Genomic DNA, 15,000 nt, shown 5'->3' on the forward strand with positions numbered 1-15,000 from the left:
AACACGCTGATGTATTTGGGGATTTCTCAGCTGAGCTTCCTCAGTTTTTGTTTCACTCTGAGCTCATTGTCACAGTTTGAGTCACAGTGACAGCAGGAACCAGGAGGTCCGAGTCAGCGACCTGCAGGCGACCTGCAGGCGGAGCGGAGGGCAGAAATACCCCACTCTGCTTCTACAACACTGCAGAGGAAAGACGAAGAGGAGAAGGTCCTGCTGAGACATTTTGATGGTTTCGTTTGTTTTTCAGTCATAAAAATGACTCAGTCCAAAGCTTTTAGTGATGAAACTGTGATGGAGCATTTTCTGGACATTTCGAGGACAAAATAATCAATCAATTTATGTAAATAAATAATTGTTGGCTGCTGCTCTGACTGTCGTGTCTGCAGTGTTTTAATGACATTTTAAAGTGGATTTAAGGACCTGATGTTGCATCAGTGAACTGTATAAATGTTCAGGAAAGAAACACGTGTACAGTCGTCTGAAAGTCGTAAAGTTTTCTACGATGACGACTCCTGTTATATGAAGGTGTTCCTGTTATTGTGTCCGGCCCGGTTTTACCCTGCTGACAATTTAATTACATCAACTTTGGGCTCTCAGGAAGCCGTTTGAATCGGAGGTGTGGTCGGAGCAGACCGTAGCAAGCGGAGGTGTGGTGGAATGGCCTGTTTGTCTTTCTTTGTTAAACCGAGCCTCTAAAGGCCAAAGGTCTATTTTAGTCGGCAGCTTTTTCCAGAAACATCCACTGTTTGGATTGTCAGAGTCCTCAGAGCCACGCAGGTTATAAATATTTCATGGACATGGAATGTTTCCTGCCGAGCTGCATTGAAGCCCAGTTCACAGGTTTGTTTTTCTGCTGGAAGAAAACAGCATGAAGTTAAAGTGCTGCTCAGAAAACCTAAAGAAAACAGTTTGAAGAGTCGTCACTCTGCACCGAAAACAAAAAACATGGAGGGTTCAGATCTCGGACGGGCCCCTAAAAACTGACATTAACAGAGCCCAGGTTCATCCTGCTGTCACTGCATGTCTTTCTTTGTTCTGCATCTTTTCAGAGCCCCTTTGCAATCAATTAAACTTTTTGTTTTGGTCATTTTGCATCTGTTTGTACATATTTTGCATCCCTTTGTGGTCATTTAGAGTCACTTGGTCAGTTTCCACCTGTATAAGACACTGTCCATCGTTCTCGGTTTCAAATATGACTTGTTTTTTATTTTACGTCTTATTTTTTGTTATAAAAAAGGTGGATAAATGTTTTATATCATATTTTTGTTGACATGTTTTGTTGACCCTTCAGTCTCATCAGGTCCTCATCGAGACTCAACACCTGAACAGCAGGTCCACCTACCTGTCAGAATCTAAATCAGTCTTTCTCATCATCAAGCCCCACCCACCTGAGCTGTCCTGCAGTTAAAACAAACGAACCCTCCAGTCCAACATCAGTTTCATCCACTGTCGGGCCGCTGTGACCTCTGACCTCTGACCATGAGTCTGATGACTCACTGTGTTTTCAACACGAGGATGTTGGTGGTGACCTTGATGACGGGTCCTCTGGGAGCGGCTCGCCCACTCCCTGTTCCCCTGGGGGGGTGTGGGGGTGGAGGGGGGCAGTTGGACCTCCTCCTGACCTGAGCTGGAGGTTTATCGACGCGTCGCTACGACTTCCTGACTTTGTTGGAGCAGCAGCGAGTCAGAGCGCTGTGACGGTTCAAACTGAAACTGAAGGTGAAACTGAAGAGTCGGATTTACTTTACTGATTGAATTTTAATATAAAAAAACAAGAAATAAAGAGATGCTGCTGTGATGCAACATGACGTCATTAACTGTTCAAATGTATAACGGAGTCTGACTTTTATTCTGAAAATCAGAGCTTCTCAGGCAGCTCCTGAACTGTTTCTCTGAAGGAGGTTTATTCTGAAGAGACGGGACTTCACGGATAAATACAAATTATGGTGAGATCATGTGATTGTACCTGCAGCTCTAACGTCCGCCCTCTCCGGTTCAGATCGTCCAATCAGAGTCGAGCCTCCAAAGTCCAGCAGAGCGTCGGAGACTTTGAGTCGAAGAGTTTCACGTTAAAGAGACAGAAAAGCAGCATGAAGACATGAAATAAAAATCATTTTAAAGTGAATTCAAGTTACAAACAGGTGAAGGAGGAGCAGGAAGTTACACTAAAACAGGAAACCACCTCTCTGACAGGACCGGATTAACTTCCTGAAGGGGGCGGGGCTACTGAATATACGGTTTTATTATTTCTACCAGGACATCATCAACTGAGAACAGTTTCAGTAAACGACTGACTGTTGAATTTTGATGATGATGATGATGATGCCTTCACTGACCCACCTGTGTCCTTACAGTTGTGTTCTCCATGTCCCGGACAGCAGCACCACAGCAGATTGGTGGAGATCTTCTGACTTCTGTAGCGCGTACGCTTGGACAGCTTGAACCTGCAAACAAACAAACAAACAAACAAACAAACAAACAAACAAACAAACAAACAAACAAACAAACAAGCAAACAAACAAACAAACAAACAAACAAACAAACAAGTAAACAAACACTCTAACACTTGACACTTTAAACTGGGAACAATCAGCTGATTCCAAACACACATTTTACCCCCAAAAAGATAAAATCCTGGAGTGGCAGTTCTGTAAACACACACACACACACACACACACACACACACACACACACACACACACACACACACACACACACACACACACGCATAAACACACACACACACACACACACACACACGCACACACACACGCACACACACACACACACAGAGTCAGGATGCAGATAACGGGTACAGCTTCATTTTGTTCTTTTCTGTCTGTTTGGGGTCAAAGGTCACCACCGACCATCTTCATGCTGAGAGCCGATGTTATTATAATAACCATCCTGATGACGTCCTGCAGCCTCTGACTGTGTTTCTGTTAGCGTGTTGATATCTGCACATATTGGCTGTTTATTCTGTCCACCCTCCGGTCCCCCCCAAAACACACACACACACACACACACACACACACACACACACACACACACACACACACACACACACACACACACACTGCCCCCCCCTCCCGTGTGTTGTTTAGTGTGTGTTTGTGTCAGTACTTCCTGTCTGTTGGCAGCAGCAGCTCAGACTCTTCATCTCCACTTTAACGTTTCACAATCACTCTGGAAAGTTCGTCTTTACACAAACTACTTCTCATAAAAACCTCCTGACCTTTGACCTTTGGGCTAATTTTTTAGTAAAGCTTGTTTACAGCAGCGATAAAAAAAAACCTTGAATGTAATTCTCCATGTGTTATTTCTACGTGAACTGTGTGGTCGATGAGCTGAAGGTCAATCAGAGCTGGAACAACATCAGAGGATGAATGTTTCATCTTTCGCTTCATTTGTCCTGTCAGACTGAACTCTGGGCGCCACATCACACATTTGCTTCATCCCTTCGTCTCGCCTAATAAAAACATTTCCTGAACTGTCCACCACCGTCCACCACCGTCTACCACCGTCCACCACCGTCCACCACCGTCTACCACCGTCCACCACCGTCTACCACGTCTACCACCGTCCACCACCGTCCACCACCGTCTACCACGTCTACCACCGTCCACCACCGTCTACCACATCTACCACCGTCCACCACCGTCCACCACCGTCTACCACCGTCCACCACTGTCCACCACCGTCTACCACCGTCCACCACTGTCCACCACCGTCTACCACCGTCCACCACCGTCTACCACGTCTACCACCGTCCACCACCGTGGACGTATTATGGCAGTATATTCACAGTATTATGGCAGTATTACGGCAGTATTGTGGCAGTATTATGGAAGTATTATCGCAGTATTATGGCAGTATTATAGCAGTATTATAGCAATATAATGGCAGTATCATTGCAATATTATGGCAGTATTATCGCAGTATAATGGCAGTATAATGGCAGTATTATGGCAGTATTATGGCAGTACATTCACAGTATTATGGCAGTATTATGGAAGTATTATGGTAGTATTATCGCAGTATAATGGCAGTATTATGGCAGTATATTCACAGTATTATGGCAGTATTGTGGCAGTATTATAGAAGTATTATCGCAGTATTATGGCAGTATTGTGGCAGTATTATGGCAGTATATTCACAGTATTATGGCAGTATTATGGCAGTATATTCACAGTATTATGGCAGTATTATGGAAGTATTATGGAAGTATATTCACAGTATTATGGCAGTATTATGGAAGTATTATGGAAGTATTATCGCAGTATTATGGCAGTATAATGGCAGTATAATGGCAGTATTATGGCAGTATTATGGCAGTATAATGGCAGTATTATGGAAGTATTATGGCAGTATTATGGAAGTATTATGGCAGTATTATGGCAGTATTATGGCAGTATAATGGCAGTATTATGGCAGTATTATGGCAGTATATTCACAGTATTATGGCAGTATTATGGAAGTATTATGGCAGTATTATCGCAGTATAATGGCAGTATTATGGCAGTATTATTGAAGTATTATGGCAGTATTATGGAAGTATTATGGAAGTATTATCGCAGTATTATGGCAGTATTATGACAGTATTATGGCAGTATAATGGCAGTATTATGGAAGTATTATGGCAGTATTATGGCAGTATTTTCACAGTATTATGGCAGTATTATGGAAGTATTATCGCAGTATTATCGCAGTATTATCACACGACGAAAACATTTCATTTATTAGGTAGGTAGGTAGGTATGGTAGGTATATACTTTATTAATCCCCGAGGGGAAATTTTTTAAAACAAGAGAAACAGATGTTCACAAAAGGAGCAGTTTGACATGTTTAGTATTTTAGTTTAAAAATTAAATAAATGATTAATTCATAACGAAAATAATAAGTTTAACGTCTTCGTCTGAATGGAACTGATGAAAGCAAGAGTTTTTGAGTTTTGAGGGTTTTGAGAGTTTTGAGAGTATTTCCTGTGTGGACTCACCCGGTCCGGTCTGGAGAGTTCCCCATCTCTCTTAGTGGGGGAGTCTCGGTCGCCCCGGGGTGAAGGGGGAGCCCCCCCGCCCCTCCTCCTCCCCCCTCCTCCTCCTCCTCCACCTTTGGGTCTCGTGCTCTCACCTCACAGTGAGCGCTCACCAGTAAACCCAGAACCAGCACCAGTTCTCCCACTGCCGTCATGTCTGCTGTTGACTGGAGGCCCCCCCCCCTCCCGTCACAGCTGCTTTTAAACAGCTAGAGGAGGGGTGAGGGGAGGGGAAGGGGGAGGGAGGAGGTGAGGCCCCGCCTCCTGCTTCCTCTGTTGGTAGACTGAATTCAGTCACATCTTCTCTTCTCTGAACAGATTAAATTTATAATCCTTGTCAGTTTACAATCATTAAATCTGTAGATTTAATCTCTTCAGACATGATCTTGATTTAAAAACGGACGTATTTTCACAATTCTTCATCTCTCTGGAGCAGTTTTGTCTTTATAGTTATATTTAGTAAATATTGTTAGTAAATTAGTGAATTATTTATCATTAAATATTGTTTGTTTGTACGTATTTTTTGGAGAAATTCGCAGCAGATTTGTTAGAATTAAAGTGAAGCAGCAGAAACAGGAGGAGGAGGAGGTGGAGGAGGAGGAGGAAGAAGGGAGGCCAATGGCTGACAGAGCCAGGAGAGGTTTCCGATGGCACAGAGGGGGCGGTTGGGGAGGCGGGGGCGCAGAGGGGGAGAGGAGGGCATTTCCGAGGATTGTTTTAGAGCTGTGAGGAGGAGGATGAGGAGGTGGAGGAGGACGGGGGATGTGATGTGTGACATTTGGAGGAAGACGGGAACTGAAACAGAACATGTTGAGAAAATAAAGACTTGATAACATGAATTTCCAGCCGAGTGGACGGAAAGTTATAATTTGTAGAATCTGTGAAAGAAGCTCCTCGTTGGTTCTTCAATGATCTCGGTCCAGAGAAGGCGGCGGTGTTTCTGGATCATGTTTCTATCTGGTTTCTTCTTTGGAGAGTTTTAACATCATTTGTGGACGCAGCGATGAACTGTGTTCACAGACGATGGTTTTCACAAGTGTTCCTGAGCCCATGCAGTGATTTCCACTCCAGAATGGGCTGTTTTTTAGATTCTCCACCAGGTTTTAGTTTTTAACTTTCTAGTCGATTCTGTCACAACTTTTCTTTCAACGTGTTGCTGCCATCAAATTCAAAATGAGCAGATATTTTTCATAAAACAATCAAATTTCTCAGTTTCAACATTTGAAATGTTGTCTTGTATGAAATATGGGTTTACATGATTTTTAAATCGCCCCATTCTGGTTTTATTTACATTTTCACAACATCCAAATATGAATTATTTACTATTATTGTTGTGAAAAAGAGGAAGAAGTAGTAAACGGGTGGATGATGATGAAAGACTCCATCAGACTCAATAAAAGTTAATAATGAAGAGTTTGTGTGTTGAGGATGTGACCAGCAGGGGGCAGCAGCTTCATGCTGCATCATGGTGTGGTTGTACTGAGAGGTGCCTGCAGGCAGCGACGAGGGAACATTTACTCAAGTTAAGTACAAAATTCTAGATGTTTGTACTTTCCTTTGTTTTTGCTGTTTTCATTCTTCTATTCGACCGAATCTCAGCGGTGATTATTGAATTCTTCTCGCCACTATTTGACTGACAGCTTCAGTTACAGTTTTCCATCCCTTTCTGTCCAGTTAAAACCACGTATCTCCAAATTTGGTGATTTTGTTTGATAAACTGAATGATCAGATGTTTCTCTGACTTTGTAATCTACATAAACTACTTTAAATCCTTCTTGGATTCTCTTATTGTTGTTTTACAGAACAGGAATACAAACAGATGATGATCTTATAGAATATGATGCATTCATTTAGATTAAACGAAACAATAGGACATGAAGATTTAAATTATTAATATGATGTAATTTATGAAGTTTTTCGTGAGTTTTTGCAGTAGAATTGCAGGAAATAGCCAAAATTGCAACTAAAGGAAAAACGTCTGCTATTTTTTGGTAACAACTTCCTGATAAACAGGAATCTGAGGTGACTTCCTGTGATAATATAAAGTGACTTCCTGCAATAATAATCTGAGGTGATTTCCTGCGATAATAATATGAGGTGACTTCCTGCGATAATAATCTGAGGTGATTTCCTGTGATAATAATCTGAAGTGACTTCCTCTGATAATAATCTAAAGTGACTTCCTGTGAAAATAATCTGAAGTGACTTCCTCTGATAATAATGAGGTGACTTCCTGTGATAATAATCTGAAGTGACTTCCTCTGATAATAATCTGAGGTGACTTCCTGTGAAAATAATCTGAAGTGACTTCCTCTGATAATAATGAGGTGACTTCCTGTGATAATAATCTGAAGTGACTTCCTCTGATAATAATCTGAGGTGACTTCCTGTGATAATAATCTGAAGTGACTTCCTCTGATAATAATCTAAAGTGACTTCCTGTGAAAATAATCTGAAGTGACTTCCTCTGATAATAATGAGGTGACTTCCTGTGATAATAATCTGAAGTGACTTCCTCTGATAATAATCTGAGGTGACTTCCTGTGATAATAATCTGAAGTGACTTCCTCTGATAATAATCTGAGGTGACTTCCTGTGAAAATAATCCTGATGTGTTGAACTCAAATTTATAGAAAGTGTTTAAAAGCTCCTTTTTGTTACAGAACAGTCTGTGATATAATATAGAATATAAAACATTGAATATAGAACATAGAATACAGAAAATAGAATACAGAACATAGAAAATAGAGTACAAAGGCTCCATCTGATGTCAAAATAATGATTTGTGATTTGTGTCACAGTTCGGTTGTTGCTGGCTTTGCAGAAACATTGATGTCACTGAAGTTACGAAAACATAATTAACACAGACATGAATGTATGTGGGACACTAACTGACCCCCAACACACGCACACACACACACACACACACACACACACACACACACTCTCATTAAAACAATACAGCTATCAATTAGCAGGTCGCCGTCAGATTCCTCACCAACGTGTTCGGAGCGACTCGTTCGACCTCCCAGAACTCGACTCACTCAGCACATTCATTTCTCAAACCTTTAACTCTCACACAGTTTTACACAACAAGCAGCTGTCGCATCCTGGAATCATCCAACTGTCCGTCATCTCTCTACAATCACACTGAAACAAGAACTAAATAATGAAACAGGACAGCTGCTCTCATGTCCTCCTGTCTGTCCTTCTGTCTGTCTGTCTTCCTGTCTGTCTGTCCTCCTATCTGTCTGTCTGTCTGTCTGTCCTCCTATCTGTCTGTCTGTCCTCCTGTTTGGCGACACCTGTGGTCAGAAACTGTAACTGCAGATGTTTTTCGACCGTTGGTAATCAACTTTTTTAATAAACTGTTTTATTTTGAAGTTACTCCCCTGTGGTGTGTTTCACTTCCTGCCCTCTGTTTGATCGTTGGCCCCGCCCTGATCTTGGTTCACCTGTCCCTTGTTGTCTTTCCTTCCCTGGATTGTTTGTTTGTGATTGTGTGTTTGTTGTGTTTCAGTGTGTGATTGTGTGTTGGTTGTGTTTCAGTGTGTAAAGTACCCGGACATAATAATTCCTGATTAAGGATCAATGACAGATGATCAATAGACGTGTGTTTCTGCTGCAGAGCGATCAATGATGTATCATATTTCTGTGTATTGATCTCTGCTCCTGGGAGGACAGCTCCCATCGCCACGGTAACCAACAGCTGCCCATAATGCTGCTGCTGATCCGCTGTCCATCCCTCTGGAAAAAAATGAAATAAAATGGGTCTAAAAATAGTCCGGCGCCGTGTATCTGCCAATCAGAGGAGGGGTGTGTTAGTGTGTGTGTTAGTGTGTGTTTTGCTGAGTCACACTGATGTTCCTGAGAGGACAGAGGAGGATGACTCCACTCTTCCTCTTTGATATCCTCCACAGACCTGCAGAGCGCCACTTTTATATGGTGGCCGAACAGTGTTACTGCATCCATGTTGATCACATGATGAATGGAACACGTGACATCATCAGCTTACCAGCTGCTTGATCTTCACCGGTCAGGATAACTGAGCTTGTCGTATAACTAGTGATGTCATCATCCATCAGTGATGTCATCAACCATCAGTGATGTCATCGTTGGTTTGTGAACGTTATGAATCCTCCAGTTCAGATTCTGTCCGTCACCATCTTTGATAGTTCGGAGCGGTTTGGAGCAGGAAGTGACCATATTTGGACGAGCTGGGGGAGGAGCCAGCGGTGGATCTGATCGATCTGATCAGTCGGCACGGTGGTGCAGTGGTTAGCATTGTCGCCTCACAGCAAAAAGGTTCCGGGTTTGAATCCGGTCCTGGGCCTTTCTGTGCGGAGTTTGCATGTTCTCCCTGTGCTTGCGTGGGTTCTCTCCGGGTTCTCCGGCTTCCTCCCATCATCCAAAAACATGCACCTCAGGTCAGGTTACCTGGCGCCGCGCTAGTGGCAGCCTGCTGCAGCAGCTCCCCCCTGAGAGCCCCCCCTGAGAGCCCCCCTGCTGTAGTGAAGACATTTCCCCTCGGGGATTAATAAAGTGAAGAAAAAAAAAAAAAAAAAAAAAAACCTGGCGATACTACGTCCCGCCCACCGATAGCTGTAACCTGACTGCACCACAGGCCTGTCAATCAAACAGACACGCCCCCAAAAACAGGTCTTCTTGAATCTTCTTTTCTAATGAATGAGGGATTATTTTCAGATGGACCTCCAGAAAACTAATAAGAAGGAGTGACTTTAGCTAACAACACCGAGAGAACTGATGGACACATTTTATTCACTTTGGATTTGATGAGAGAAGTTGAATGGGAGTCTATGGAGCCGGAGGCTTTTTGGAGCCGACCTCTAGTGGCACTCGCTGGTAACCCTTCCTCTCTTCCTCTTCCTCTCCTCTCCTCTCCTCTCCTCTCCTCTCCTCTCCTCTCCTCTCCTCTCCTCCTCTGTTCCTCCTCTCCCTCCCTTTCTGGTAACAGCATTGCCTCACGTGCCCCCTCCCCCCCTCTTCCTCCCTCGCCCATTAGCAGTGAGACAGATCTCCAGCAGACGAGAAGAGAAGAGACGACGAAGCAGACGGAGCACGAGAAGAAGAATTAAAGAAGAAGAAGAAAAAGAAGAAGAAAAGAAGAATTAAAGAAGAAAAAGAAAGAAGAAGAAGAAGAAGAAGAATAAAAGAAGAATTAAAGAAGAAGGTGGACGAAGCATCATGGACGCTCTGAAGAAAGGTTTCTCCATGGCGAAGGACGGAGTGGTGGCCGCCGCCGAGAAGACGAAAGCCGGCGTGGAGGAGGCTGCTACCAAGACCAAGGAGGGGGTCATCTATGTCGGTGAGGGGGAGGGAATCTATGTCGGGGGAGGGAGGGAGGGGGGGATGATGGAGGGGTGATGGAGGGGTGATGGAGGGATGATGGAGGGGTGATGGAGGGGTGATGGAGGGATGATGGAGGGGTGATGGAGGGATGATGGAGGGATGATGGAGGAGTGATGGAGGGGTGATGGAGAGATGATGGAGGGGTGATGGAGGGATGACGGAGGTGTGATGGAGGGGTGATGGAGGGGTGATGGAGGAGTGATGGAGGGGTGATGGAGGAGTGATGGAGGGGTGATGGAGGGATGAAAGGAAGGACAAGAAGCTGAATCCTAGTGAAGAAGAGCTGGAGGGAAAAGTGCAACTCATCATGACACTGAAATAAATCTGATGTCTATTTGACACAATGGAGGGATGATGGAGGGGTGATGGAGGGATGATGGGGCGGCATGGTGGTGCAGTGGTTAGCATTGTCGCCTCACAGCAAAAAGGTTCCGGGTTCGAATCCGGTCCTGGGCCTTTCTGTGTGGAGTTTGCATGTTCTCCCTGTGCTTGCGTGGGTTCTCTCCGGGTTCTCCGGCTTCCTCCCATCATCCAAAAACATGCACCTCAGGTCAGGTTACCTGGCGCCGCCCTAGTGGCAGCCTGCTGCAGCATCTCCCCCCTGAGAGCCCCCCCTGAGAGCCCCCCTGCTGTAGCGAAGAAATTTCCCCTCGGGGATTAATAAAGTGAAATAAATAAAAAATAAAAATGGAGGAGTGATGGAGGGGTGATGGAGGGGTGATGGAGGGATGAAAGGAAGGACAAGAAGCTGAATCCTAGTGAAGAAGAGCTGGAGGGAAAAGTGCAACTCATCATGACACTGAAATAAATCTGATGTCTATTTGACACGATGGAGGGGTGATGGAGGGGTGATGGAGGGGTGATGGAGGGTAGTTTCTGGTTTGTACATCCAACATGATCGTTTCCATTGAGTGGGTTCCTCATGGTTCCTCGGGGTTCCTCTTCTGTTCTTCGGTTCTGCACTCGATCTTCTCCAGCTTCACGTTAGAAAACAACAGGATTTCCAGTATTTGTTCTCCAGCAGCTCGTTTTTACAGTTTCTTCTTCACTGCTGCTGGAGTTTAAAACCGATGATTGTTCTGATTTTAAGAAACACGAAGAGATAAAAGCTCATTAAACATTCATCGTATGTTCTTCAGCTTCTCTTCTAACATTACCAGTTAAGTTCTGATGAGGTTTGTGTCTGCAGATGAAAATAGATCAGAGTCGCTGTGAACAGATGCTAACAGATGCTAACAGCTGTCTGCTGGTTGAAGCTGCAGCTGAACGAGTCCTGAACTGTTTTTTTATCTGAACGTTTAAACAAAAGAAACGCTTTTAACACAAATATTGAGAATGTTTTTACAATTAAAGCTAACTGATTAAAAAAGAAGAAACTGAAATGAAAACAGACTGAATATAATTAGAGTAAAAACTGTTGAAGCTGCAGGTGAACCATCGCAGGGATCCGTCTTCAATCGCAATAATTGTCGCAAATTCAAGAAATCTCCATTAAAGTGGGACTTTTTTTTCATAAAAAAAACATCGTGAACAGAAGATGACACTTTTACATCATAAAGTAATCCTACAAAACAAAACTGACTTTATCACTAGTGTTCATTTCCAACCAGCGAGGCTCCGCCCCCTCTCCTCTCACCATCAAAACCAACCGCTGCTAGCTAAGTGCTGGGGTTTGTGGGAAATTGGTCTCATGACAGGAATGAGGTTTTAAACGCACTTTACCAGGTTTCTGATGTTGTGTTTGTCCTATTTTCCAGGAAAGCAGACGATGGAGGGGGTGGTGACGGGCGTCAATCAGGGTGAACAAAACAAACGCACATATCCGACTAGCCCACAATGATTTAAATTTGAAATGTAAATAATAATCACCACACGTTTCCCGCTTCTCATCGTCCAGTTGCCCAGAAGACGAACGAACAGACCAACATCGTTGCCGACACTGCGGTTGCCGGGGCCAACGAGGTCGCCCAGGCAACGGTGGATGGGGTGGAGAATGCTGCGCTGGCGAGCGGATTCGTCACCACGGTGAGCGAAGAAACGTCCATGTCAAGTCATTCATTTAAAAAATATGTATGTCCTAATTATTAATTCCTCTTAAATATATTCTATATCAAAGTTTCTTTGAAGTTTAATCATTTTCAAAAAAACTTTTTTTTAAATACTATTTAAAGTAAGAAGTTGTAATTTTAACTTTTTTTATATACACAGTTTTAAAGGGAATTTGTTATTAATAATACAGTAAAGTCTTTTTAAAAACTATTTATTTTTATTTATTTATTAACAGTAGTTTTACTACATTTTCTGTTAAATTGGCTAAAATTAATCATTTTCTGCCCTGCAAATAAAACAAAATTTTGAAAATATGAAAACATTTCTAATAAAAAATGTTAAGCTGTCAAACAATGATCAAATATTTTGCAAGTAGATATAAGGTACATATTTAACATCCTTATTTTTATATATAAAATACTGTACGTGAATTATAGATTAAAAAAATGTCTCATAATTATTTCCGACAGTAATTATTATTATTATAACCTGTCTTGTGTTGATAACTCACTTTTTTGTCTCACTGGTGATTGGATGGGGACAGGCGGAGGCGGGAACAGTGGCTGAAGAGGTGCCTGATTGGTTGGGGGGGATCTGGGGGGGGGGGGGGCATGGCATGATCACCACTGATCTGAAATATGTGGACTCACCAGGTTTCAGACTTCAGGAAACATTTTGCAGCGTTTTGAATAAAGTGAAATTTCTAATCAACTTCTTTGAGCATGAATCCTAAACGAAATGAAACTGCTGATATTAACACGTAACCATGGTTACCACTCACAGATTAACAAAACTAACAAACTGCAGGAGGACGTTTGAAGACGCTCTGATGTTTATTTCTGTCTATATTTCAACAACAATCACTGCTTCCTCTGAAGAAAGGAAGAAACTAAATGTCTTTTTCAGTTCAAAATATATTTTCTTATGTTTCTTTAATTTACTATTTTAATCGATTTCCCCTGAAAACGATCACAGTAACAGTTTAATGCTGTTTTAACGAGATAAATGAAGACGTGTTTCCTGTTAAAGGATCAAACGTTTCCTGTAAAGTTTCAACCTTTAAAAACATCCCCCGACTAACACGGTTGATCTTCGTCTTCTTCTTCTTCTTCTTCTTCTTCATCTTCTTCATCATCTTCATCTTCTTCATCTTCTTCAGCTTCTTCATCATCTTTCCGAACACATGAAGCTCTCCTGCAGTTTCTGCCGGCTGTTTTAAAGATGACCAGAAATAAAGTTCCATTTCTCCCAAAACAAACGATGTTGACGATGTAAAAGATCCTAAGAGTTCAATCAGAACAGAGATTTTAGTCCTTTTGTAAACAGGACAGCGTTTCAATCTGCATATTATGATCATGAGAAACTTTTTCAATCAAACTACTGTATTATTATGGGATGGGGTGTGGTCACATGACAGCAGAGAACTTCCTGCTCTGCTCTGACCAAGATGAAGCTCAGCGCCCCCTTCCTGCAGCAGCAGAGAGCTGCAGGTGGTCCTCTGGTCAGTTGTTGTTGCTTCTGAACGAAGCTGCAGGAAGGTGACGAGGTTTCCGTTTCTCTGCAGGTCGACCGCCCGAAGACCGAAGCAGCAGGAGAACCGAGCCAACCGGCCGCTCAGTAGGTCAGAAGAACAAAACACCATCACACTGCAGTTTGTTTCAGGGTTCATCCAGGGTGGAGGTCTTTGGGTTCATCCAGGGTGGAGGTGTTTAGGTTCATCCAGGGTGGAGTTCTTTGGGTTCATCCAGGGTGGAGGTGTTTAGGTTCATCCAGGGTGGAGGTCTTTGGGTTCATCCAGGGTGGAGGTGTTTGGGTTCATCCAGGGTGGAGGTCTTTGGGTTCATCCAGGGTGGAGGTGTTTAGGTTCATCCAGGGTGGAGGTCTTTGGGTTCATCCAGGGTGGAGGTGTAGGGTGGAGGTCTTTAGGTTCATCCAGGGTGGAGGTGTAGGGTGGAGGTCTTTGGGTTCATCCAGGGTGGAGGTGTTCAGGTTCATCCAGGGTGGAGGTGTGGGGTGGAGGTCTTTAGGTTCATCCAGGGTGGAGGTCTAGGGTGGAAGTCTTTAGGTTCATCCAGGGTGGAGATGTTTAGGTTCATCCAGGGTGGAGGTGTAGGGTGGAGGTCTTTAGGTTCATCTAGGGTGGAGATGTTTAGGTTCATCCAGGGTGGAGGTCTTTGGGTTCATCCAGGGTGGAGGTGTTTAGGTTCTAAGGTTTTAGGATGGGAGCAAAGCATGCTGGGAAGTTGGCTGACGTACATCGACTACATCGTAGTTGTATGAAGACATTTCCTGTTTGTCACCGTTTCATTTCTTTCTCTCAGACTCTGAACGTCCCGTCGCGTCTCAGGAGAAGAAACTTTACATCAACCCTGCTCAACCCTCTGACCTGTGACCCTCTATCATCTGCTCTGATTAACCAATAGGAATCCGCCTCCTCTTCCCGCCTGTCGTCATGGATACACTGCCTCCTCTCGTCACGCCGACGTCAGCTGTTGACGCTGAGCACCTGGCTGACTCCGCCCCCAGACAGATACCTGAAACCTTTT

At 43.5% G+C, this 15,000-nt stretch overlaps 2 protein-coding genes across 5 annotated transcripts in view; one reads left to right on the forward strand and one right to left on the reverse strand.

Moving 5' to 3' along the window:
• Window positions 1-5,197, reverse strand: part of mmrn2a (multimerin 2a) — a 16,018-nt gene extending 10,821 nt beyond the window's left edge. Inside the window, exons 1-3 of the mRNA XM_069177183.1 lie at window positions 4,997-5,197; window positions 2,341-2,444; window positions 1,967-2,047 (exon numbers count right to left, since the gene is read on the reverse strand). Coding sequence (XP_069033284.1) covers window positions 1,967-2,047; window positions 2,341-2,444; window positions 4,997-5,190 — 379 coding nt within the window. The 5' untranslated portion in view covers window positions 5,191-5,197. The remainder of the gene's footprint in view (window positions 1-1,966; window positions 2,048-2,340; window positions 2,445-4,996) is intronic.
• A 4,858-nt stretch (window positions 5,198-10,055) lies between these two features.
• sncga (synuclein, gamma a) overlaps window positions 10,056-15,000 on the forward strand; it is a 5,148-nt gene continuing 203 nt past the window's right edge. The window contains exons 1-6 of one of the 4 annotated variants that reach the window (XM_069177241.1): window positions 10,056-10,361; window positions 12,163-12,204; window positions 12,303-12,430; window positions 12,999-13,025; window positions 14,019-14,071; window positions 14,776-15,000. The exon at window positions 14,776-15,000 is cut by the window's right edge and continues 203 nt beyond it. In XM_069177241.1, the coding sequence (XP_069033342.1) occupies window positions 10,241-10,361; window positions 12,163-12,204; window positions 12,303-12,430; window positions 12,999-13,025; window positions 14,019-14,071; window positions 14,776-14,782 (378 nt within the window). In that variant the 5' untranslated portion in view covers window positions 10,056-10,240 and the 3' untranslated portion in view covers window positions 14,783-15,000. Of the gene's footprint in view, window positions 10,362-12,162; window positions 12,205-12,302; window positions 12,431-12,998; window positions 13,026-14,018; window positions 14,076-14,775 lie in introns of all 4 variants that reach the window. The other 3 variants (XM_069177242.1, XM_069177243.1, XM_069177244.1) reach the window with 3 other exon arrangements.

Source organism: Embiotoca jacksoni, unplaced genomic scaffold, assembly GCF_022577435.1.
Source record: "Embiotoca jacksoni isolate LCO1_2020_lvr unplaced genomic scaffold, fEmbJac1.0.p SCAF_70, whole genome shotgun sequence".
In the NCBI taxonomy this organism is placed as follows: Eukaryota; Metazoa; Chordata; class Actinopteri; family Embiotocidae; genus Embiotoca; species Embiotoca jacksoni.